General features: G+C 43.2%; 1 protein-coding gene across 1 annotated transcript in view; it reads right to left on the reverse strand.

Moving 5' to 3' along the window:
• TMC2 (transmembrane channel like 2) overlaps positions 1-24,708 on the reverse strand; it is a 108,543-nt gene that overhangs the window by 14,172 nt on the left and 69,663 nt on the right. Inside the window, exons 12-17 of the mRNA XM_054466653.1 lie at positions 19,109-19,288; positions 17,401-17,550; positions 16,416-16,544; positions 13,226-13,293; positions 12,128-12,367; positions 5,052-5,177 (exon numbers count right to left, since the gene is read on the reverse strand). Coding sequence (XP_054322628.1) covers positions 5,052-5,177; positions 12,128-12,367; positions 13,226-13,293; positions 16,416-16,544; positions 17,401-17,550; positions 19,109-19,288 — 893 coding nt within the window. The remainder of the gene's footprint in view (positions 1-5,051; positions 5,178-12,127; positions 12,368-13,225; positions 13,294-16,415; positions 16,545-17,400; positions 17,551-19,108; positions 19,289-24,708) is intronic.

Consider the following 24,708-nt stretch of genomic DNA (forward strand, 5'->3'; position numbering starts at 1 on the left):
CGTACTTATTTCAACCCTCCAAAAAAGCAGCACTGTGCTTAACTGAAAACATTAAAAACACTCCCCACCCTGTAAATGCAGGAAAAATACAAAAATATATTTTATCACCAAATATTAATTAACTTGTTTTTCCCATGGAAGGTACTAATTAATCCTACAGAGAAAAAAAGAGATCTAAGAATTAAATAAAATATAACATTTTCATTGTTTACAAATGAGAAAATAACCTGGAAGATTCAAGAACTTTGGTTGAGTAAATATGATAAACAATACACTCATAGGGTGACTGTATTAGCCTGTTTTCTTTTTTTTTGAGATGGAGTCTCACTCTGTCGCCCAGGCTGGAGGGCAGTGGCGTGATCTCGGCTCACTGCAAGCTCCGCCTCCCAGGTTCACGCCATTCTCCTGCCTCAGCCTCCCTGAGTAGCTGGGACTACAGGTGCCCGCCACCACGCCCGGCTAATTTTTTGTATTTTTAGTAGAGATGGGTTTCACAATGTTAGCCAGGATGGTCTCAATCTCCTGACCTCGTAATCCGCCTGCCTCGGCCTCCCAAAGTGCTGGGATTACAGGCGTGAGCCACCGTGCCCGGCCTTATTGGCCTGTTTTCATACTGCTATAAAGAACTACCCAAGACTGGGTAATTTATAAAGGAAAGAGATTTAATTGACTCACAGTTCAGCACGGCTGGGGAGGCCTCAGGAAACTTACAGGTGGAAGGTGAAGGGGAAGCAAGGCACCTTCTTCACAAAGTGGTGGGAAGGAGAAGTGCCAAGCAAAGTGGGAAGAGCCCCTTATAAAACCATCAGATCTTGTGAGAACTCACTCACTATCACAAGAACAGCACGGGGGGAACGGCCTCCATGAACCAATTACCTCCACCTGGTCCCTCCCTTGAAATGTGGGGATTATGGGGATTACAATTCAAGATGAAATGTGGATGGGGACACAAAACCTAACTATATCAGTGACTGAATACAAAATTTATATATAGAAAATAAATAACATTTACATAGAAAAACAAAAACTAGTTAGAAAGTATGATGAAAGAGCTATCCTAATTTAGTATAACAAAAAGATGAAATGCAGAGGAATACATTTAATAAGAAATGTGCATGAAATTTATGAAGAAAACAAAAATATTATTGAGAGACATAAATGAACAAATGATAAGGAATACAGTATTCTTGGATTGGAAAACTTAACAACATAGGTGTGCCAATTCTTTCTGATTTTTTTTTTTTTGAGACAGAGTCTCGCTCTTTTGCCCAGGCTGGAGTGCAGTGGCGTGCTCTTGGCTCACTGCAACCTCTGCCTCCTGGGTTGAAGTGATTCTCCTGCCTCAGTCTCTCAAGTAGCTGGGATTACAGGCACACACCACCACAGCTGGCTTATTTTTGTATTTTTAGTAGAGACGGGGTTTCACCATGCTGGCCAGGCTGGTCTCAAACTCCTGACCTCAGGTGATCTGCCCACCTCGGCCTCCCAAAGTGCTGGGATTACAGGTGTGAGCCACCATGCTCGGCCTTCTTTCTGAATTCTAACAAAAATGATCACAGATTATTTTTGTTGTTGTTTTGGTGCTAGGCAACCTGCCTCTGAGGAAAATCAAATAAAGAAAGAAAAGACTTCTTTTTCTGGTCTTGACTGAGGGACTTGTATTGGTCCAGCTCTCCAGAGAAAAACAACTGTAAATGCTGAGCAAAATTTACAAAACTGTAGTTTAAGACATGGGAGAGTGACAGGCAGACTAAAGGGACTTGATGCTTGACAGAAGGGAAGCATGTGAGGTGAGCTCCACATTCCTCCCAGGTTTCTTCCTGAGAGTATTTTCCAATTTGTGATCCAGAAGCAGAGTCCAAGCAGAAAGTGGAAATCTTACAATGTGGAGAAGATGCAGATCAGAGTTAATTACTGCCACAGTCTTTGGGACTTGAGGGGCAGAATCCCAGAAAAGAACAAATTGCAGATAAATAAGCCAAACTCTGTGTACAAATTTCCCTCAAATGATTGACCAATTCTTCAATTGCTTCAGGAAGCCCAGAAGAAAATGACACCAGGGAGGCTGAAGAGCAGAGCAGAGATTTCACAGTGGCTGTAGCAGTACTACTGGAGAAAGAGAGTAAGCAAAGACTGCAGAATTGGGAAAAGAGAGAATGGGTTTCAAGCCCTGCCAAGGTGGAGGGTGGTGGAGGCCGAAAGAATGAGGGTGGTGATTAACTCAGTATACCACTGGAGGCTATATGAGTAAACAGCAAACTGTTCTCATGAATGCAGGATGTTGGCAAGCTGACAACTATGTCGGCACCCAGAAGGAATGCTGAGGGCAGTCACGCCCTAGGCACAGTGTTTCTTGTGATTAGGCACATCTGAGGCCTGTTAGCAATGATGTGAACCCGTGATCAATCAAGCAGCTGACCAATTGTTACCCCCTCCTCCCTGCTCTTTCTACCCAATAAGTACGAATGGCTGTAGAAGCTCAGGACTACAGAAGCTCAGGGCTGCCTTTGCTCACTAGAAGCAAGGAGTCCCCTGACCCCTTCTTTAAAACAAATCTTTTTTTCTTTGTCTTCATTTCTGTGTTCGTCCTCCTTCATTCAGTCCCGTAGTAACTGTCACAGGAGGGAATTGGTAAACACTGTAGGCTTTCAGTTGAGACCCCTAAAAGGCTGTGCTCAATAGTAAGGATCACATTGTAGGAGTAAGGTCAGTGTCTTGGAAATAGGGCAAAACTGAAATAAATCAGCCCTGAGAAAGCCCAAAGCTAGCAATGGCAAACTATTTTCCAAAGATGGCCACAATACTATGATTCCCATCTTACATGTGCTTCTAGAATCTTTTCATTGCCTTATCAAGAGATGAGTCTATATTTCTTTCTCTTGAACCTGGGTATCCCTTTGTGATTGCTTCAATAGAGTATGGCAGGAGTAAGTAAAGATGCCATGTATATCCACTGCATTCTCTTGGGATGCTTGCTCCTGAAACTCAGCCACCATACTATGAGGAAGCCCAAGCAACTTGTGGGAAGGAAGTGAGGCCTCTAGTCCACAGCCCTTGTTGAGTTCCCAGCTGACAGCCAGTGCCAGCTGGCCAGTCATGTGAGTGACCATCTTGAAAGTGGACCTTCCAGCCTCCAGCTGAGCTGACCCAGATGATGTTGAGTAGAGAGGAAAAGAACGATTCCTGCTGAGTCCTACCCAAATTGCAGATTCATTAATAAAATATTATTTTTCAGTTTTGGGGGTTGTTTCTTATGTAATAATAGATAGCTAAAACATCAAGCCTTGACAGGATTAAGTGATCTCCTAGTATTCCATTTGCCTTTCAGGAAAAAAACCCATCCCTGTGGGGAAAGATAACATTATTCACAGCCTCTATAATTTTTCATCCACATGTCTGAAATCTAGTAAAAATTACATGCCATGATAAAAGTAGGGCTGATGATAAACAAGAGGAAAACAAGTGACAACAAAAATACACCCAGGTGGTTCAGATATTGGAATATCAGACTGGGATTTTAAAAATAATTATAACCATTATGTTCAAGAAAACAGAAAGCTGGAGAATTTCACCAGAGAGTTGGAATTTATAAATAACAGTCAAAAGGAAATACAACCACTTTGAAGAGCAATTCTGTAAGATCTAAAAAGGTTGAAGAAACACATGCTGATGACCCACAATTCTACATCTAGATGTCTACCTTAGAGCAACTCTCAGAATTGTGCAAGGAGATAGATACAAAATGTTGGCTGGAGCACAGTTGGCAATAGCTGAAAAGTGGAAACAGCCTAACTATCCCTATGCAGAGGAATGGATAAACTGTGGCTTATTCATGAGATGGAACGTAGTAGAGCCTTCAAACATGTGCTCATGTATCCGCATGGATAAATCCCCCAACATAATGTTGGTTGAGGAAAGGCACGTAATGTGAGTCATTCATGAAAAGGTTTAAAACTCCGGAAACAGTAGTATACACACATGTGATTAAAAAGTACAAAATATGCATGGAAATAATTAAATCTAGTCTGCATAATAGTTACCTTTGGGGAGGGAGGAAGAAAGAAGGATTGGGTGGGGCTTGAAGTGCATCTGTAATGTTTTATTTCTGTTATGAAGAAAGATAAACCTGAAGTAAATATTGCAAAATGTTAACATCTGTTGAATCTTGTGATAGTGTACATGGTTGTCTGTACTCATTTGTATGCTGGGAATATTTCATAATTTTTAAAAAAGCATGCCAAAATAAGTTTTTTTTTAAATAAAGAAAAAATGCTAACATTTTTACTAGCACATTTTTTGATGGCAACAATTCCAATCCAAGACTCTGGCTTCCTGCCTTTCTTCCCTAGTTCTTTCCTTGAGCATTTACTGTTTGCCTGCTATGCTCTAGGCATTAGGCTGGCACCGGGGATACAGAGATTTTCACACTTGTTCTCTAATGGTTGTTGAGGGGGACAGTGATGAAGGAACCAGCTTGTTCCAGTGCATAAGCTGCTCAATCGAGTAGTGCTGTGGGCCCAGCCAGGATCAGGCCGAATCACCGTTCAGCTTCCTGAGAGGATCAGAGCCCACAGGTCTTTGATATTTCTAGTGAGCATTTTAGTGGGAGTTGTTGCAGATACTGTAAGGGCTCACCCAAATTTTCAGTGTGCTCCAAAAGACTTGCACTTGCTGGTGCCCTCATCTCTGTTACCAGAAGCTTCCCTTCCATCTTGGGCCCCTCACTCACACCCCTTGAAGCCATTTTACCCATGAATGACGCTGGGAGCTGGTCTATAAATGCCTCGGATCCTTTGCCCTTAGGGAGGGATGAGTCTGAGGCACACTGCCTCCCAGAATTCTCACAGTGATAACCATGCATTTTCCTTTCCCTTCCTTTCCTCAAGTCCTCACCCCCTCCCCAATAAAATACTTGCACTTGAATCCTCATCATGGAGTCTGCTTCTGGGGAGTGCAGACTAAGAAGGCAAGATGAAAAGGACCCGCCAAAGAAGTCTCAAATTCAAGGAGAGGTTTCTGTGGGGTGGAGCCATGGGTCCTGGCTAACTTACAACATCAGCAGGATGGCTGGGATGATCAGGCCTGGGTTGGCGAGGAAAGCAAAGATCTTGCCCAGGAAGGTTGGGAAATCGTTTTCAATGGTCTCCTGGAGGACATCATACATTCTGTTTTTCCCACTGGAAAAAGGAGAGGACATATTATAACATGCTGCCAAGTGCCTGTGGCATTCGCAACTGTGTTCATGCCCCCCCACCCAGGTCCAGGGCTGCTGCTTGCCACCGCTTTCCTGGAAGAACCAGAGCTCTGCTCCAAATGAACTCAAGTAAAAAATTCCCCTTGAGGGGCTGCCATTCTGGCTAGGGTGACAGCTGGGTCAGCACACGGTTCACCAGCTTTCTATCCTAAGTAACCTACAACCTCTTAGCCTTCACTGGTCTTTTGTGTCTGACACCTTCCTCAGCCAGAAAAAAATGGTTTTTCTCATGTATTCTAACTAGAGAAATTGTCTGTGTTTGTAGCTACCAGACCAACATGGAGCTTCCTTTGGGCCTGGGAAACAGTTCTGCAGAAGCTGATGTGCTGGACAACTTGAGTGGCTCTCAGAAATACCTAGAATTAACCTTCAGATTTTAAGTCTAGGAGATATTTGATCACCTAGGACAGGCTCCTGGACAGTTCACAACTGTAATTTTTATTTTCTTCACATACCTAAGAACCATTATGCAGATTTACTTCTACAAATGCTGGCCCAGAGACTCCTGGATGCTGCCGGCTCTTGGTTGGTAATTTTGGTGCCAAGAGGTGGAATATGGGGTTTGAAATTCCTGGTTTAAATCCTTGCTCCTCGATTTATCACTTGTGAGACACGTGGACAATTATTCTCTCTCTCTTGTCTTTTTTTTTTTTTTTAGATGGAGTCTTACTCTGTCACCCAGGCTGGAGTGCAGTGGTGCAATTTCAGCTCACTGCAACCTCTACCCCCGGGTTCAAGCAATTCTCCTGCCTCAGACTCTCAAGTAACTGGGATTACAGGTGAGTGCCACCAAGCCCACCTAATTTTTTGTATTTTTAGTAGAGATGATGTTTCACCATGTTGGCCAGGCTGCTCTTGAACTTCTGACCTCAAATGGTCCACCCACCTCAGCCTCCCAAAGTGCTGGGATTACAGGCATGAACCACTGTGCCCGGCCTGACAATTATTCTTTCTGCTTGTATTCATATCATGCCCTGGTTCTCCCCACGAAAGCTGTGCTGTCTGATGTGGCTATTAAAAATAAAAATTAAGATGAAGTCAAATTTGAAATTCAATTTCTTAGTTACACATTTCAAGTGCTCAGTAGTCATATGATTAGTAGCTGCTATGTTAGAAATGCAGATATGTAATGTTTTCATCATTATAGTAAGTTCTATTGGATGTTCAATATCTGCAGAAGTTCAATACCTTTGGGCAAGATATTGAAAATTTCTCTGCCCCAGTTGCCTCATCTGTATAATGTAGTATAATACTACTATAGTATAATATGGTATTTTAAGTATAATAATTGTATTTATCTCAGAAGATTGTTTAGAGGATATAGATGAGAATTGATATAAAACATTGAGTATGGTGCTGTTAAGTTATGAGTGCCCTTCAAAATTTTGCAGCTAAACATTTTCTGTGTAAAGTATAGATGAGGAGTTGACCGACAATGGCTCACAGACAAATTCAGCTTGTTACCTGTTTTCTTTTTCTTTTTTTCTTTTCTTTTCTTTTTTTTTTTTTTGAGACAGAGTCTCTCTCTGTCGTCCAGGCTGGAGTGCAGTGGTGCAATCTCGGCTCACTGCAACCTCTGCCTCTGGGTTTCAAGCAATTCTCTGTCTCAGCCTCCAGAGTTTACACACAATGCCTGGTGGATTACAGGCAGGCACCACTACGCCCAGCTAATTTTTGTATTTTTAGTAGAGACGGGGTTTCGCCATGTTGGCCAGGCCGGTCTTGAACTCCTGACCTCAGGTGATCCACCTGCTTCGGCCTCCCAAAGTACTGGGATTACAGGTGTGAGCCACTGTGCCTAGTCTGTCACCTGTTTTCATATGGTCTGTGAGCTAAGAATCATTTTTACATTTTTAAGTAGTTGAAAGCAAGTCAAAACAGGAATACTATTTTGTGACATGTAAAAATTGAAGTATAAAATTAAAATTTTAGTGTCTGTAAATAAAGTATTATTGGAACACAGCCATGCTCACTCATTTTTTTGTGCTATAATGACAGGGAAGAGCAGTTGTGTCAGAGACAATTTGTGGCCATCTCATTGCTTACAACTGTTGCCCAGCACACCACAAATTGCAATGATGCAGTTATAACATGATGGCATTTCAAGTGCCAGGCACATCACTGTATCACAATGTTTAATTTATTATTATTATTATTTTTATTTCCAGTGCATACCCACCATGTACAAATGAGAAAAGTTAAGTTTACATGTTAGGCTTTTATGTGACAGTTGAATGTAGATTATTTTGTCATTGAATTAGATGGTGTATCAGATTCCAGTGCCTGCTGTTTGTCACGCTGGTGGCTTAAAACAATACAAATTTAATATCTTACAGTTCTGGAGGCCAGAAGTCTGAAAGGGATTCACTGGGTTGAAACTAACCTGGGGCAAGCATAGGATAACAGTTATAAACATTCCAATACCAAAAAGGAGAAAATGGAAGGAAGAAAGAATCACCAACCTCAAGCAATTTTGAAATCCAATCAGCCAAGCTCCATTAGGGGTTTTTTTTTTTATTATTTATTTTTTGAGACAGAGTCTTGCTCTGTTGCCCAGTGTGGAGTGCAGTGGCATGATTTCGGCTCACTGCAACCTCTGCCTCCCGGGTTCAAGTGATTCTCCTGCCTCAGCCTTGTGAGTAGCTGGAATTACAGGCACTTGCCACCACGCCTGGCTAGTTTTTGTATTTTTAGTAGAGATGGGGTTTCTCCATGTTCAAAACCAACAGCATAGAATCTTTAAATCTCTGCCTGCTTCTATGGTCACATCACCTTCTATTTTTCTGTAGTCAAATCTCCTTCTCCTTCCTTTTTTTTTTTTTGTTGTTGTTGAGATGGAGTCTCACCCTGTTGCCCAGTCTGGAGTGTAGTGGCATGATCTTGGCTCACTGCAACCTCCACCTCCCGGGTTCAAGCAATTCTCCTGCCTCAGCCTCCCGAGTAGCTGGGATTACAGCTGGGATTACGCACCACCACACCTGGCTAATTTTTTCTATCTTTAGTAGAGATGGGGTTTCACCATGTTGGCCAGGCTGGTCTCGAACTCCTGACCTCGTGATCTGCCGGCCTTGGCCTCCCAAAGTGGTGGGATTACAGGCGTGAGCCACTGCGCCTGGCCTCCCTCCTTCTTATAAGAACACTTGTGACTTAGGGCCCACCTGGCTAATCCATGATGATATCCCCATCTCAAGATTCTAGAGACTAGAAAATGAGTTATTTACTCTCAAAAATAAAATGGTGGGACAGGCATAGGATAAGAGTTGTAAACACTCCATTACCAAAAGGGAGAAAATGGAAGGAAGAAAGGAATCACCAGTTTCAAGCAATTTTGAAATCCAATCAGCCAAGCTCCATTAAATTTTAAAGTCCTGAGAATAATCCTCTGGGCTCCAGACTCTGCCCTACTGTGCCCATAGCTTTGCCCTCTGGGTTCACAGTTCTGCCCATGGAAGAATACTTCCTTCTTCTTGAAGGATAGCACATGTTTCAGCTGAGTAAATTTTATCAGTCTGTTTCCTGCCACAGAATTCTGGGAGGCCAATGATCTGCCTTTATTTTGTCTTCCTTCTGTTTCTTTCAGTCCAAGTTGGTAATGTTTCTGCTGATATAATATTCTCAAAAACCTTGTGAGTTTTTCATGTATGTCATGAGAATTTACTCTGTTAAACAAGAGAGTCCCACATGATCTTTTCTGGATAATCCTATTTCTATTCCTGACTTCTGATGTGATGGTTGAGGCGATGCATTAGTCACATGATTAGTCAGAGTTTTCTGTGTGAATGATATTCAGATTTTTTGATCCTTCAGAAACACTAGTAAAATGTTATCCAGACTCACTCTTGGCTTTCTTTTTACAGCACATTCTCATGACAGTGAATCTAGTTTTAGCATATTTTGCAATCTAGATAAGGCTGAGAATTTCCAGGATCATCAAATCCTGGTACTTTCTTGTTTATCAGTTACTTACTCAACATACCTTTTTCCTTGCACATTTTCTATAAGCAGCATGAAGAAACCAGGCTGTACCTTCAATACTTTGCTTGGGAATCTCTTCAGCTAAATACCCAAGTTCTGTTCTTCTCTTCTCCTTTCTTTTTTCTTTTTTGAAGCAGAGCCTTGCTATGTTGCCCAGGCTGGAGTGCAATGGTGCAATCATGGCTTATTGCAACTTCCACCTCCTGGGATCAAGCAATCCTCCCACCTCAGCCTCCCAAGTAGCTGGGACTACAGGCATGTACCACCATGCCTGGCTAGCCAAGTTCCTTTCTTATAAGTTCAGCTTTCCATACAACTGTAGGAGATGGTTCTTATCATAGTATAATTGTCCCTGTTGACCTCCCACCCAGTGACAGATGGGAAGCTGAGAAAAGAGGTGCTGGCATTTGCACCCAGGGCCCAGCCCTCCAAACTCTGCTTAGGAAGAAGCCAACAGAGGCTTCTTCCATTCAGTTCTCCTTTCAGCCTGGCATCTCAGGCCATCTGCACTTTAGCACATTCCTTCTGTTCTAGACTGATCCCCTCCTTCTGTGTGAACACTGTTTTCCAGATCACTCCCTGCTGGAACACTCCTGCTAACATCCCTGGGCTCCAACCATCACAGGCCTTTATCTAGTTAAGTCCTTTATGAACTGAGAAGGACCAGATCAGCATTTCTCAAAGTGTGTTTGTGCGGGACATGAGTGACTTTATTTTACATGCTAATCTGCCTTGTAACTTCTAACTAACCCTGAGTCTGAGAGTGCCTCCCACATGTCTAGCAGACGTATTACTCTATGTAGGAACCCTTGTTCACTGTAAGTTTCCTCCAAAACAACCCTTGATGCTGCTGCAGAAATCACAGGCTGTGATGTTCAGAGCCACCTACACATTCCTTCCAGAGCACGCATACTTTCCCCAAGATATAAGCCCTGGGCCTGGGGGATTGAGGTGTGGAGATCTACCTGTCTCACAGCTGCTTGTGACTATCCTTCTGTCTGTAAGTTACCCCTAATAAATCACCCAAAGCCGACAAACTGCATTTGTCTCCTTCCTCCTTTGGATTCTAGGCTCTTTGGGCATTTAGCGGCTGTTTTGCATATACGACCCTTTTACGGAACAGTGTTTCTCCTCATTGGTAGACAGGGTTGGGACTAGAGTGAGGCGGGTGAGGCCCTGAGTGCACAATTTAAGGAAGTAATGTCCTCAGGGTTGCTCATGTGCAGTGTAGGGCGTCACTCACCTGCCTCACCCTATTTCCAGCCCTGGATGAGTGATCCATGCAGAAAGGGTTCTGTGGTCAATAAGGATGGAGACACTAGCTTACAGGTGTTACCTCATTGCATGATTCTTCAAAGCCTTTAAGAAAGGAGTGTGCATCGAGCATTTCTAAGTGAGATAATGGCAGACAGAAGGGGCAGTATGTCCCAAACTGCTTTAACCACAGAACCTCTCTTTATGGAGTTGGCAGAGGGCTTTGTTTTCAGAAGGTCATGCATTTGGAAAGAGAACAGTAGATGCACTTTATCTTTTGATCTACCTCCTTACGTAACTATTTGTCCTTTTGTACAATATCCAGTCTCCTAACTAGCTTGACTTATATCTTGAACCCCCAGGCCAATGCTCTAGAGAACAGAGAGCTCAGTTGAGGTCTGTCAAGAGTCCACTGCAGCTGCTTCACATTTAAATGGCACATGTAAGTGTATGGTAATTCATCCTCAGAATATCCACCATTACTTATTCTACGGTAAAGTAATCCCAGGTAGTAAGTTATCCATGTGTTAAAAGGATAGAACTGTGCTGTCGAATATGGTAGCCATTAGCCATGTGTGGTTATTTTAATTGAAATTAAGAATGAAATCCTGTCGTTTGCAGCAACATGGATGGAACAGGAAGTCATTATGTTAAGTGAAATAAGCCAGGCACAAAAAGACAAATATTGCATTTTCTTACTCACATGTGGGGGCTAAAAAAGTGGATCTCATGGAGGTAGAGAGTAGAATGAGGTGATCAGAGGTTGGGAAGGATATAGAGGAGCGGGGATGAAGTACGGTTGGTTAACTTGTACAAGTATACAGTTAGATAGAGGGAAGAAGTCCCAGTGTTCCATAGCACAGCAGGGAGATGACAGTTAACAATAATTTATTGTATAATTTCAAAGTTCCCAACACAAAGAAAAGATAAATGTTTAGGCCAGGCATGGTGGCTCATGCCTGTAATCCTAACCTTTGGGAGGCCGAGGCAAGTGGATTGTTTGAGGCCAGGAGTTCGAGACAAGCCTGGGCAACATGGTAAAACCCCGTCTCTACTAAAAATACAAAAACTAGTTGGGCATTGTGGTGTGTGCCTGTAGTCCCAGCTACTCGGGAGGCAGAGGCACGAGAATCGCTTGAACCCAGGAGGCAGAGGTTGCAGTAAGCTGAGATGGCACCACTGCACTCCAGCCTGGGCAACAGAGTGAGACGCTGTTTAAAAAAAATAAAAAATAATAAAAAAAAATGTTTGATGTGATGGATATCCCAGTTACCCCGATTTGATCATTATACCTTGTATACATGTATCCAAATATCACATGTACCTCCAAATATGTATAACTATCAATTAAAAATTAATAAACAAATGAGAAAAATACACAAGAAATTAATTTTCTCAGTTCCTCATTTCAAGCACTCAACAGCCACAGGTGGCTGGTGGCTACTGAAATGAACAGCACAGATACAGAATAACAGAACATTTCCATCCTGGCAGAAAACCCTCTTAAATGGCATCGGTGATTCACCCACAGTTCCATGGCCTTTTACAGACTGGCATGAAACCAGAACTGGAATTCTGGGCCAAGGCCCTCTGAGCAGACTGCCTCCGGAGGGGAGGTGCTCCTGCGCAACTGAGACTCTGCACCTGAACGGCCCGCAGTCAAAGGAGGGTGGGAGGGACATGATGGTGTAGGCCACCGGCAGGAGGCTGAGGAAGAGCACCAGCAGCAGGAGGCCCATGTAGAAGTTGTTGGATCGGGAGGCTTTGAACACGCGTTCATGGGGTACGTTGCTGCTCATCACCGCCCAGCACTGGAAGTACATGGAGGTCAGCAGGCGCAGCACATTAATGCCCACCAGGCCTGGGGCATAGAAGGAGCCCATCCTGGAATGGCAGAAACCAAACACCTGGTTGGCTGGACAGCAGGGAAGGTGAGGGAATGGTGATAGAAGGAAATGGGACAGATGGGTTAGGGGCATGAAGCCGAGCTGCTTTCCTGGCAAGTCCCCAGGTAAGGGGCCTCCCATTTAACCAGAATATTGATCATCAAGCCAGAACCATGTAGTCCTCAGGAGAGGGAGGCACTCTGAGCATTCCTGGCTTAAGCTCTGGCCAAGATTTTACCACTGACTCGCCCCCAGGCATCTAGCAAATTATACGGTCTCCTGCTTGTTTCTCCTCGGTTTCCATAAAACAGCATTGCTGCTCAGAAGAGTATTTGAAGTCTTTCAATTAAGAGAATTGGACGGTGGCTTGCAGCGAGCCCTTGGCACATTGAAAGTCTTTGGCTGAAGTTATGTACCTCCTTGAACTCCCTTCTCAGAAGAGGGAGTTCTGTAGTTCATTCACCTTCCACCTTCTCTTCCTTCTTTTCTCCCTCCCTCCTTCTTTATTTTCCTTTCCTCCTCTTTTCTTTACTCCTTCCTTTTCCCTTTCCTTTGTCTTTCTTCCTTCTTCCCTTTTTCTTCCCTCTTCTCCTTCTCTCCTGCCTTCCTTCCTTTTCCTTTTCTCCCCCACCACCCCCTCTCCCTTTCTCTCTACTTCCATGGTAGCACATGGGTGGGCCAAAAACTGTCCTGCTTCTCATCTAGTCCTGCTCTTGATTTTTCATGTGAAAGAGGGGAGTTCAGAGAGGCAAGATGACTTATCCAGCTTCTTCCAACTAGTTAAGTTGCAAAGTCTGGGATTCCAGTTTTTTGACTCCTTGGATGAGGTGATCACCAGATGAAATGGATAACTCACCAGATCATTCCTTGGTTGAAGATCAAACCCAGCACATTTCCACTAATATCAAACTCAGCATATGAAGGCTGGAGAGGGAGGGAGGGAGAGAGAGAGAGAGAAAAAAAAAAAACACATTTGGTGAATTCAGCCAAACCCTACTACCAATCAACTGGCCAAGCCAAGGCCGTTCCATCCCAAAGAGCCTGCTCTGGTAACTAGAGAAGAACCTTAGATTTAGCGTTCTATTTCTTTAATATGTTCTCAACTTTGAAAGAAAAAATTTGACATTCTCAAAGCTGAAACTTTAAAAACGCCTATTTCAGTAAACAAAAAAGTGAGAGTTTATCTTTCAGGACTTGCAGGCTGACAGTGTGTTCTTGGGAAGACCCTTGCCTCTAAGAGAACATTTTATCAATGTTTTAATCAGAAACATACCTTGAAATTATAATCAAGGAGAAATCTAATAAATAATGAAATGCAAGTAATTAAATGAGGAGTCAAAAGAAAAGAAAGCTTAAAAACAAACAAAAACCAAATCATCCTTCCAACTCTTCTTTCTCCTTCTTTTCTTCCTCCAGTCTGAGAGCAGTTCATGCAAAGGAAAGTGCCCATCTTGGTTCATATTTTCAGCCTAACTGATTTTCAGTTTTCATGATTTGTCCAATATTTAAAAGAACATAAAATCTGTGAACACTGAGGATATGGGGGTCCTCGAAGCATGCTAAAGCCCACATCCCAATTTGTCTTCCAGAAATGGAGATAAAAGGGAAGTGAGAACACAAGAAGGAGAGATGAGAAGTTAGGAAAGAGACAAAGGAAGGGCCAGCATGCATGGATGGAAGGAGGAAACATGCATACGCTAAATCCATGGGGTGAAGTCTTGGATATTTATTTATTGAGACGGAGTCTCGCTCTGTCGCCCAGGCTGGAGTGCAGTGGCACAATCTCGGCTCACTGCAACCTCTGCCTCCTGGTTCAAGTGATTCTCCTGCCTCAGCCTCCCGAGTAGCTGGGATTACAGGCGTGCAACACCATGCCCAGCTAATTCTTGTATTTTTAGCAGGGATGGATTTTCACCATGCTGGCCAGGATGGTCTTGAATTCCTGACCTCAAGTGATCCACCCACCTCGGCCTCCCAAAGTGCTGAGACTACAGATGTGAGCCACCGCACCCGGACCCAAAATTTAAATTTTAATATTTTAAAATGTTAAAAAAAAACACATATCTACTGGGTTTCATGTCCTGCTTAGACAAATCTTCCTCACTCCAAGATTCTAAGTTTGTACATGCTTTCTTTTAGAAATTTATATTTTCATTTTTTTTGATGTTTAAGACGTTGATGCACCTACAATTAATCTAGGTGAAATGAATGAGGGATATAGTCCCCCACATTTGTATATAATTTATATATATTTTAATATAGTCCTTTCCCCCCCAGTGTGTTTGAAAGTCTCCCTTTGTCATAAACTAAAGGCCCATATAGATAATATCTATTTCTGGACTTTCTATTCTGTTCCATTGACATGTTGGTCTATTTTCTAGTACCAGTTTTAGTTATTATAGGTTTATCATATGTTTTAGTATTATGGTAAGTCTAGTTCCTTTTATTCTTCTTTTTATTTTTTCTTTATATATTTTTTAAGACAGGGCCTCACTCTGTTGCCCAGGCTGGAATGCAGTGGTGTGATCAAGGGATCAAGGGATCCTCCTGCCTTAGCCTTCCGAGTAGCTGGGATTACAGGCATGTACCACCACACCCAGCTAATTTTTTATTTTTTGTAGAGATGGGGTCTTGCTAAATTGCCCAGGCTGGTCTTGAACTCCTGGACTCGAGCAATTCTCCTAATTTGGCCTCCCAAAGTGCTAGGATTACAGGTGTGAGCCACCATACCTGGCCTTATTCTTCTTTTTAAATATTTTTTCTGGATATTCTCACATGCTTTTTTTTTTTTTTTTTTTTTTTTGAGACGGAGTCTCGCTCTGTCACCCAGGCTGGAGTGCAGTGGTGCGATCTCGGCTCACTGCAAGCTCCGCCTCCCTGGTTCACACCATTCTCCTGCCTCAGCCTCCCCAGTAGCTGGGACTACAGGCATCCACCACTGCGCCCAGCTAATTTTTTGTATTTTTAGTAGAGACGGGCTTTTACTGTGTTAGCCAAGATGGTCTCAATCTCCTGACCTCATGATCCGCCCGCTTTGGCCTCCCAAAGTGCTGGGATTACAGGCATTAGCCACCGTGCCCGGCCTCACGTGCTTATTTTTCAAATGAACTTTAGTATTATTTGGAAATTGTGGTGATCTTACAAACAAATTTAAGAACAATGACCTCTTAGTAATATTGTGTCTTTCTATCAAAGATGTCATCCTCTTTGAACACACAGTTCTTTCATCTTTGTTCTCAGACAAGATTATGAAGCTTTCCTGGCTGCCGAGGAGCTCAGTAGACTTGTTTAAAACTGAGACTGGTGACTGAAAGAAAAAAAAATGTGACAGAAACCTGTACTGGGGCCCTTACCTGGGCCAGGCTTGGATGAGGGCTACATAGGTCAACATCCTACGGAGCCTCTCACCAGGAGCTCAGGTAAGAGGTAGGTACCTTACATGCACACCAGTGACTGCAGGCTGGGCCAGTCAGGTGTTGCGGGAGAGACATGTACAGCACAGGTGCCTGAGCCAGAGGTTCTGCCAGAGCATAGAAGGCCACTACAGAGAAGAAGTGACACACATTTACGAGGTAGGTGAGGAAGAGGGCTATAAGGGGAATACAAGTCAAAGGAGGTTTCTCAAAGCATCATCCAGAAGACAGGACCAATGGTTATTGTGTTCTTGGTGTGTTCCAGAACTTCCTGAAATATTTGCCTCCACTGTCAGATTTCAGTCCCCCTAATGAGAGTTGAGGCTGCTCAGGTGCCTATCAACCATCGGCTCAGTACTGGAGTGTGTGGTCCACTTTCCCCTAGGCCAAATGCCTCCATTTCCTAGAATAGAAGGTCACATTGTTCATTTCATTGGGAAAAAGCAGTTTCCCCTACGAAGGCAAATAGGACCCTTAAAGGAAATACAAATTAAACAATTTACTACTCCACAGAGCAGAGACCGTCATTAAGCCTCCAAAGAAGTGAAATGCCCAAGAATGCATCTGGCTATAAGTATCAAAGAGGATGGCTGAAATTTCTTTGTGCAGAATGTCCATGAAGTGGTGACCTACAAATCCAGCCTCCAAGTCCCAGCACCAGCAGTAGTTCATGAACCGCACAAAACAAGCCCGTAGGAAGTCCACCAGCAGGATGGTGATGTACGTTACCAGCATGTCAGACACCGTCAGCCTCATGAATTCCTGCAGAGGAACACAGGAAGAGGGGGTGGTTGGAGACCTTGCCCATTTCTCCCACTCTTCCTGAGAGTTTGTTAAAAGTCTAATAAACTCTCCCCCACCCACCTGACTTTGTCTCTGTGACCCTCTGATTCTTTGTGTGTGAAGAGAGGCGACCCCTGGCTCTGGAAAATGCTTAATTTAGGTCCCAGCTCCACATTACCAATTGTATGGCTTTGGAATAATCTCTGAACCTCTTGAAGCTGATATTGATATCAATCTCAAAAGCCTATTGTGAAACTTAGTAATTATGTATGCAAATGCGAATTGCCTGTTAAATTGGCTATGCCCAATGCATCGTAGTCATCATCACTAGGACCCGAAGGCCTTGCTTCCCTACTTATTCTGAAGTGCCAGCTGCCCCCACTAAGACTAAATGTGACCGTCGGTCACTGGAGACAATGCCTAGCTTTTTTCACCTCCTGCTAGTCAGATTTTTCTTTTTCTTTTCTTTTTTTTTTTTTTGATATATAGAGAAAATAAAACAGGTTTTGCACAGAGGCACATAGAAGAAGGACAAAAACTGAAGGACAAAGCTTTCTCTGCATTTGTAGAATAGACATAATTTACTATTTTTTTGGAAAAATTGAAAATATCTACCAGACACCATCGCAACCTTTGAGACACCAAAGAGATTTGGAGTTCCCAGGTGGCACAGGACCAGCTTTGGTCATTTTATTTCCTCCAAGATGATTATGAAATGTTTGCTGGATGAACAGCTGGTAAGTTTTCAGGGTTATTCCTCAAATGGAAACATCAAGGAGGGAATAACAAAGAACTGAGAACAGGGGTCACCTTTTCAGAGAGCGTAACTACTCACAATGCCCACAGCTGTCTCCCAGCAAGAACCCCGGGGCACATCTGCAGGGTGCAGTGGTGGTCGGGGGACACTCTCATTCCAACCAGAAGAGTTGTAATAGTTAAACAGAGTCCAGTGAGTGATGTTCTTTATTGTCTCTTCATTAGCAAGCTAGAACAGAAGATGGAGGTATGGGGTAGGAAGGAGCCAGGGATGGTCCAACCGTTTCCATAAGAACAGTGAAAGCTAGCAAATGCCACAACCCTACCATCTAGCTTCTGCTCTCCCCTGGACAGAGTCCTTCTGAAATTCCCTTCTCAGGCTTTCAATATGTACTGGAGAGGCTGTAGTCCTTGGCTCTTTCCCATGAAGTTGTCTTCTACTTTAAGTCAGCATTCATCCGTCTGTCTGTCCATCCATCCACTTGTCTGTTCATCCATCCATCCATCCATCCATCCATCCATCCATCCATCCGTCCATCCATCCATCCATCCAAGCATTCAGCCATCCATTCATGCGTCTATCCAGTCATTCATTATTCTCTTGAAAATAATTTATTCAGGGCTTCTTCTGTGCATATAAAGTAGTGGCGAAACAGGAGTGACCAAGAGAGATGGAGCTTCACTCAGAAAGATTAGAGTCTAGTAAATGACAGAGATGAACTGGCAATTACAGGACAGACTGATACGAGCTGTGGGAAATTCTCTCTGGGAGGAGCATCCACATCACACAATGGGGGCCACAAAAGACTTCCTGGAGGCAGTGACAGCTGGGCCAAAACCTCAAGGAGGATTAGTCAACTAATCAAACATGAGGAGAGGGGTGGAGAGAGAGGCAGGAGAGAATTTTGCCCTGTGGCAGAAATGTGAGGCTCAGGAGGGTAGAGCAGTCTCCTGGGTAGGAGGGAAGCCAGAGATGAGGGGAGAGGAGAGGTTAGGGCCAGATTCAGTCACTTCCATGCTTAGAACAGTTTTCTGTTAGCATCAGGAAAAAGTTCCTACAGCTCAATAATAAGGAGGGAAGGGGTGGAGAAGAGGTGCATCAACATCATCGGGCCCTCCCTTGCTCTAATTTTTTCACTCTTCTGCTCCACTCCACTGTTCAGCCATCATCCAGTTCCCTGTTGACCCAGCTGTTCCCTCTGCCTTTTCCAATGGCTGCTAAGGTCCTCAGGGTGGGATCTGGAGCTCCTCCTGTGCGCTGCCATGCTGCCCTGGGCTTGCCCCCACTGAAGCACATCCCACAGCATGCTGTAATGAAGTTTGTCTCCCAGCCCAGACTGTGAACACACTTGGGACAAGACTGTGTCTTCCTGTCTGCTCTAGCCCAGGGCCTGCCATTGTGGGTGCTCCATAATTGTGTGGTGAGCATTGATGAACAGTTAAGTCATGACATAGCACCTTAGAGGACAATTACTTGGCTGTTAATCATTTATGGCAGCTCTGAAACAGTGTGGAAAAGGCTGAAGATAAAATATTAAGGTATCAAATGACACGTATATGATGTGAAAAAAGACAACCAGAGAAAAAGATAGTAAAAAACTATAGGAAAAGGTTAACAATGGTCATCTTTGGGTCATAGATTCTGAGGAGTTTTTTTTTAATTTAATTTTTCTTAATTTACATTTATTCAATTAATATGAATTATAATAATGAAATTATTATATTAAAAAAGAAAATACTATGGGCACCAGGAATTGCAGTGGGGTGGAGGGTGTTGTGGTTTTTACCTTGAGGTGGACATCATCCATCAGGGCCAAGAGAAACGTGTAGAGGTTCCCCAGGAAGAGTGCAAAAATGCGTCCCAGCTGCCACTTCAGTCCAGTGCGTGGGTGGTAATTCTCCAGGGCAGCGATGGTTTCAAACAGAGGAGGACAAAACATTCCAAGCAGGGACATCACGATCTCTACCTGAGGAATCAGGAAAGCCTAGGTTGTGTCATCAACATTATACTTGTTTTGCCGCCATCCCTGCACTCCCATGGCCATCCATCTCCACTTCTCTGCTGCCCCCTCTGCTGCCCCTGGAGATGCCCTGGGGTCTATACCGCTTGCTGTGTGACCCTGGCAAAGCCATCAACATGCCCTGAGCACTTGGCCTGTGCTTGCATACCATAATTGCTGTGTGACCAGATGCTATAATGGTTGTTGTTACTAGTATTGATGAAAATAGCACTTTTTGGCCAGGCGCAGTGGCTCATGCCTGTAATCCCAGCACTTTGGGAGGCCGAGGCAGGCAGATCACGAGGTCAGAGATAGCCAGGAAATCCTGGCTAACATGGTGAAACCCCGTCTCTACTAAAAATACAAAAAATTAGCTGGGTTTGGGGGCACACATCTGTAATCCCAGCTACTCGGGAGGCTGAGGCAAGAGAATTGCTTGAACCCAGGAGGCGGAGGTTACAGTAAGGCGAGGTCGCACCACTGCACTCCAGCCTGGGTGACAGAGCAAGACTCCATCTCAAAAAAACAAAAACAAACAAAAAACAACTGCTCACCCAGTGGAAAGTAAATCCCTGAACTGTTGACCAAATTGCAAGTTGGTCAACTCTTCTTGGCTGGTCCTGACTCTCCCACTCTCTCACACCGACCCTTGGCTTGGTTTCTCATCATCTCCATACCTGTCCATGTAGTTCTCACCTGGAGAGCCATTACTGCTCCATATCTACCACTGCCCTTCATTATATGTTTGTGTAATGTTCAGCCTAATTCCTGCCTTTGCCACAAAATTCCACTGCCTCTTCAGCTCTCATGGACAATTCCATCTGTAACCCAAAACATCTTATTTGATCACGGTATTCCTGCCTCCTGTTGTTTGTGCTTTGGTTTATTCTTGTCGAGCCTGCATCTTAAGGAAACTGCAATCCCCTTAAGGGTAGAATTCATCTTGGGCATCTTTTGAGTCCTTCTCACAGCTTAGTGACCCAGTGAAGGCTTTGTGGAAGGGACGTTTTTCCCTTCTTACTCTATTCCTCAGTTCTCCCATCCTACAGAGGGGCCCCCACAGTCCCTGCCTTTACCGTATCTTAAACCCATTCTGACCAGGTCAGGAGCTACATTGGGGCCTCTAATCCACTATTTGGAGTGTCTGAGTTGATGTCCAGCTGCACTGATCCAGAGTGGGTTAGAGGTAAGCTTAGGCAATCAGGAATGAGGCCCCAAAGACAGACTCAGAGCCAGACAGGTACTGGGTCCTAATCCTGACTCCACTGCTAATAAGCGGTGTGTCTTAAACTTTCTGTTCCTCAGATATTTATGCGAAAACTAGGACTAAGGATGCCTACCCTGCCATAGCGCTATGAGGCATAAATAATGGGCATAGAGGTCTATTGCAGGTCTTCAGTTAATAGTTTTCTCCTTTGTCTTTCCTCCATCTCTCATTTATTAAGCACTTACTATGTGTGAGTCACTGTGCCAAATTCTAAAGATGCAACAAAGAATAAAAAGTCACACACACTTTGCCCACAAGAACTTAAAGTAGATGTAAATAATTCCATAATAAGTTAATCATTACAAAGGTAAAAATGCTGCAAAGGGTAAATACTGTAAGTATATAATAGAAATAAGGATATAACACTTAAACTCATACCTGAAATTATTCAAGAGAGATGAGAGTGTGTGAGAGAAGGCATCTCAGCAGAACAGAGGCCAATGTTGCTGCAGTTTAGTAAAGATGGGAAAAGTAAGAGTGACTAAAGGTATAATTGGGGGCTAGGTGCAGTGGGTCATGCCTGTAATCCCAGCACTTTGGGAGGCTGAGGCATGTGGATCACCTGGGTTCAGGAGTTTGAGACCAGCCTGGCCAACATGGCAAAACCTCAACTCTACTAAAAATACAAAAATTAGCCAGGTGTGGTGGTGCGTGCCTGTAGTCCCAGCTACTTGGGAGACTGAGGCAAGATAATCACTTGAACCCAGGAGGTGGAGGTTGCAGTGAACTGAAATCATGCCACTGCACTCCAGCCTGGATGACAGAGCAAGACTTCATCTCAAATAATAATAATAATAAATAAAAATAAAGGTACAACTGGGAAGGTAAGTCAGGGAAAGCCATTTAGGACTTTATCCTAAGAGAAAATGATAGTTTTCATTGTGAATGCATTTTCATACTAAAAATAATAACTTGGAGTTCTGGGAAGGTAATGATAGCCACAACATGATTTTTGAATCTCTCTGAATCCCCACGTAAAACTGGACAAAGCAATTAAATAATAAAATAAAAAACACATAGACAACAAAGCTAGGTGTCCTAATGAATCCTTAAATACAAATGGCTAAAATACAATACAAATTACCAACAGCCACAAGTTCTTACAGAGTTCATGTCTGGATGAGAGAAGGTCAAGAGAAACAGTGGGATATCCAATGAATATGAGAACAGGAGGATGTCAAAATGGCTAATAGGTACCCAATGAAAAGCATAGCGGAACAATCTGAGAACAGCAGCAGACACTGTGAGGAACTCTGCTCAGTCCGATAATAGGTGAGTGTAAGGCCATTCTTGGTTAATCTGGAGATGAGCTAAAACAGCCTGGGCCTCTTGAACTTTTGAAATTGATCAGTCAAGCTCCCTAACAGGACAGGGCACAACATGAAGGAGACTATTCTGAGAACAGAATTGAAATTGAGCAGACAGGAGGAATATAGAGAAAGGAATGGGAAGGTCTAGATAAAAAGTAGAAAAGGGATGAGAGGCAGGAGCTCTCATCCAGCAAGCCACCGTATATTTTGAAGACTTCATAAAAACACTGGAAGAGAGAGCTCCATTAAATTAGGAAAGTTACCCTGAACCATGCCTCACTAAAACTTCAGCAAAACTAACTTTATATAAAAATGAACAGTGGAACAGTTTTTTCTAGGTCAAATCCCATACAAAGTTATTTCAAGGAAAAGAGAACAAGAAATAGGTTAAACTTTCAGATAATGAAAACGCACCAAAAAGTAAGTTGTATAAAACAGTTAAAAAATTATAATGAGTATTCAAAAACAGAAAACTGAAAGATGTTAAGAAAATATAGGTCATAAAACAATATAAATAACAATTAGAAAAACCCAGAAAAAGGGTGACAGAATACTGCAAAAAAAAAAAAAAAAAAAGAAATTAAGGGAAAACTATATTAAAATTGAGGAATACCTAAGAGAATCACAATTGAAAAACATAATGATAATGACAAGAAAAAGATAAAAAGGGGGAGAGTTTTAAAAATAAAAAATATATGAAGAAAGAAGTTAATAGGATTCAGGAGAAAACAAGATGTATTGAAGAGAGACAAAGAAAATTCAACACAGGTATAATAGGAGGTCCTGAAGAAAACCCAAAGAAGGGAACAGAACAAATTAAAAAAAAACTATAATTCAATAAATCTTCCCTTAAATGAAAAACAAGATTTGAATCTGCCTAACATTTTTAAAAACTTTGTGGTCTGGTATGGTGGCTCACACTTCTAATCCCAGCACTTTGGGAGGCTGTGGCGGGCAGATCACTTGAGGTCAGGAGTTCGAGACCAGCCTGGCCAACAGGGTGAAACCCTGTCTCTACTAAAAATACAAAAATTAGCCGGGCATGGTGATGCATCACTGTAATCCCAGCTACTCAGGAGGCTGAGGCAGGAGAATTGTTTGAACCCAGGAGGTGGAGGTTGCAGTGAGCCAAGATCATGCCAATGCACTCCAGCCTGGGTGGCAGAGCAAGACTTCATCTCAAAAATAAATAAATAAATAAATAAATAAATACACTGTGTACCTGAGAATATCAAGAATGACCAATACCAAGATGTATTCTTAAGTGAAGTTAATGGACTTTAAAGAAAAATGAAAATAAATCTTGGCATGTAGGTAAAAAGAGCAAGTCTGTCATTTTGCCTTATTTTCTTGTATACCAGGTAACCTTTGACTTTTTTCTGGTCATTGACCTTTAATAATTATTCATGGAGTTCTTTGAGGCCTAGATATGTACATGCTGAATTAGAGAGGCTCTAAGCTTGGTTCTGCCAGATACCTGGTACACTACCATTTACAACGCTTCAAATCAAAGTCAAGGTCTGAGAGCCCCAGGTACAAGTCTGCTCAGTGGAAGGTCCGAGGCCACAGGCTCTGGGGACAGCACCATTTCCTTCTCTTTTCCACTTCCAGCCTAAACAGCAAGCTGCCCTCTTACTAGTTACTGGAGGTGAGAGGAGGGTTAGATCAGGTTCACCCATACCTTGAATGCCTTAACTCCTGGGAGAGGGGTGGTGAGGTCTATTTAGGGAGATTTTCCCCTCCTCCTAATATGGAAAAGTCCTGGTTTGGAAACTTTGTCTCTTTGGACTTTATGGACTGAATCGTGTCTCCTCCTCCCGCTCCCACAAATTTGTATCTTGAAGCCTTAACTCTCAATGTGACTATTTGGAAATGGGGCCTTTAAGGAGGTAATTAAGGTTAAGTGAGGTCACAAGGGTGGGACCTAATCCAATAAGACTGGTGTTCTTATAAGAAGAGGAAAAGATACCAGAGATCTCTCTCTCTGTCTCCATGCACATGCACAGAAGAAAGGTCACAGAAGGACACAGGGAGAAGACAGCCACCTGCAAGCCTCAGGGGAAAGCAAACCTGCCAACTCCTTGATCTCGGACTTCCAGCCTCCAGAACGGTGAGCAAATACATTTCTGTTGTTCAAGCTACTCAGTCTGTGGTACTTTGTTGTGGCAGCCTATATGTTTTTCCTTCTATACTCTCAACACTTTACTTCCAGGACACGTCTGACACCAAATGTGTCAGACACATTTGACACTTCTGACACCAATTTTTTTCCCATACCAACCAATTTTCTGATACCAGCTGGGTAGCATACAATTCAATTCAATTAAGACACTAACCAGAGTGAGCACAGACTCCACAGGTGAAGGGCTCAGTCCCACAAGGCTGCCCCCACTTTGGATGCCAATCACAAGTATTAGGTCGCCAGGTTACTGGCAACTTCTGTTCGATTTGGCTATAAAGCAGAGATTCTCACAACCCCCTTCTTGGGTTTGGTCATTTGCTAGAGTGAGCAAATCATTCAGGAAAACAATTTAATTACTAGATTATCTGTTTATTTCAAAGGATATAACTCAGGAATGGCCAGGTGGAAGAGATGCTTAGGATAAGGTATGGGCGAGGTGCTTGGAACTTCCAGGCCCGCTGGGCTTGCCACACTCCACGTGTTCAGCAACCCATGAGCTCTTCAAACACTGCCCTTTGGGTTTTTATGGAGGCGTCATTATGTAGTCACGATTGATTAAATCACTGGCCATTGGTGATCAACTCAACCTCAGCCCCTCTCCCCTCCCTGGAGGTGACGGGATACGGCT

Source organism: Pongo pygmaeus, chromosome 21 (assembly GCF_028885625.2).
Source record: "Pongo pygmaeus isolate AG05252 chromosome 21, NHGRI_mPonPyg2-v2.0_pri, whole genome shotgun sequence".
Taxonomy (NCBI): domain Eukaryota; kingdom Metazoa; phylum Chordata; class Mammalia; order Primates; family Hominidae; genus Pongo; species Pongo pygmaeus.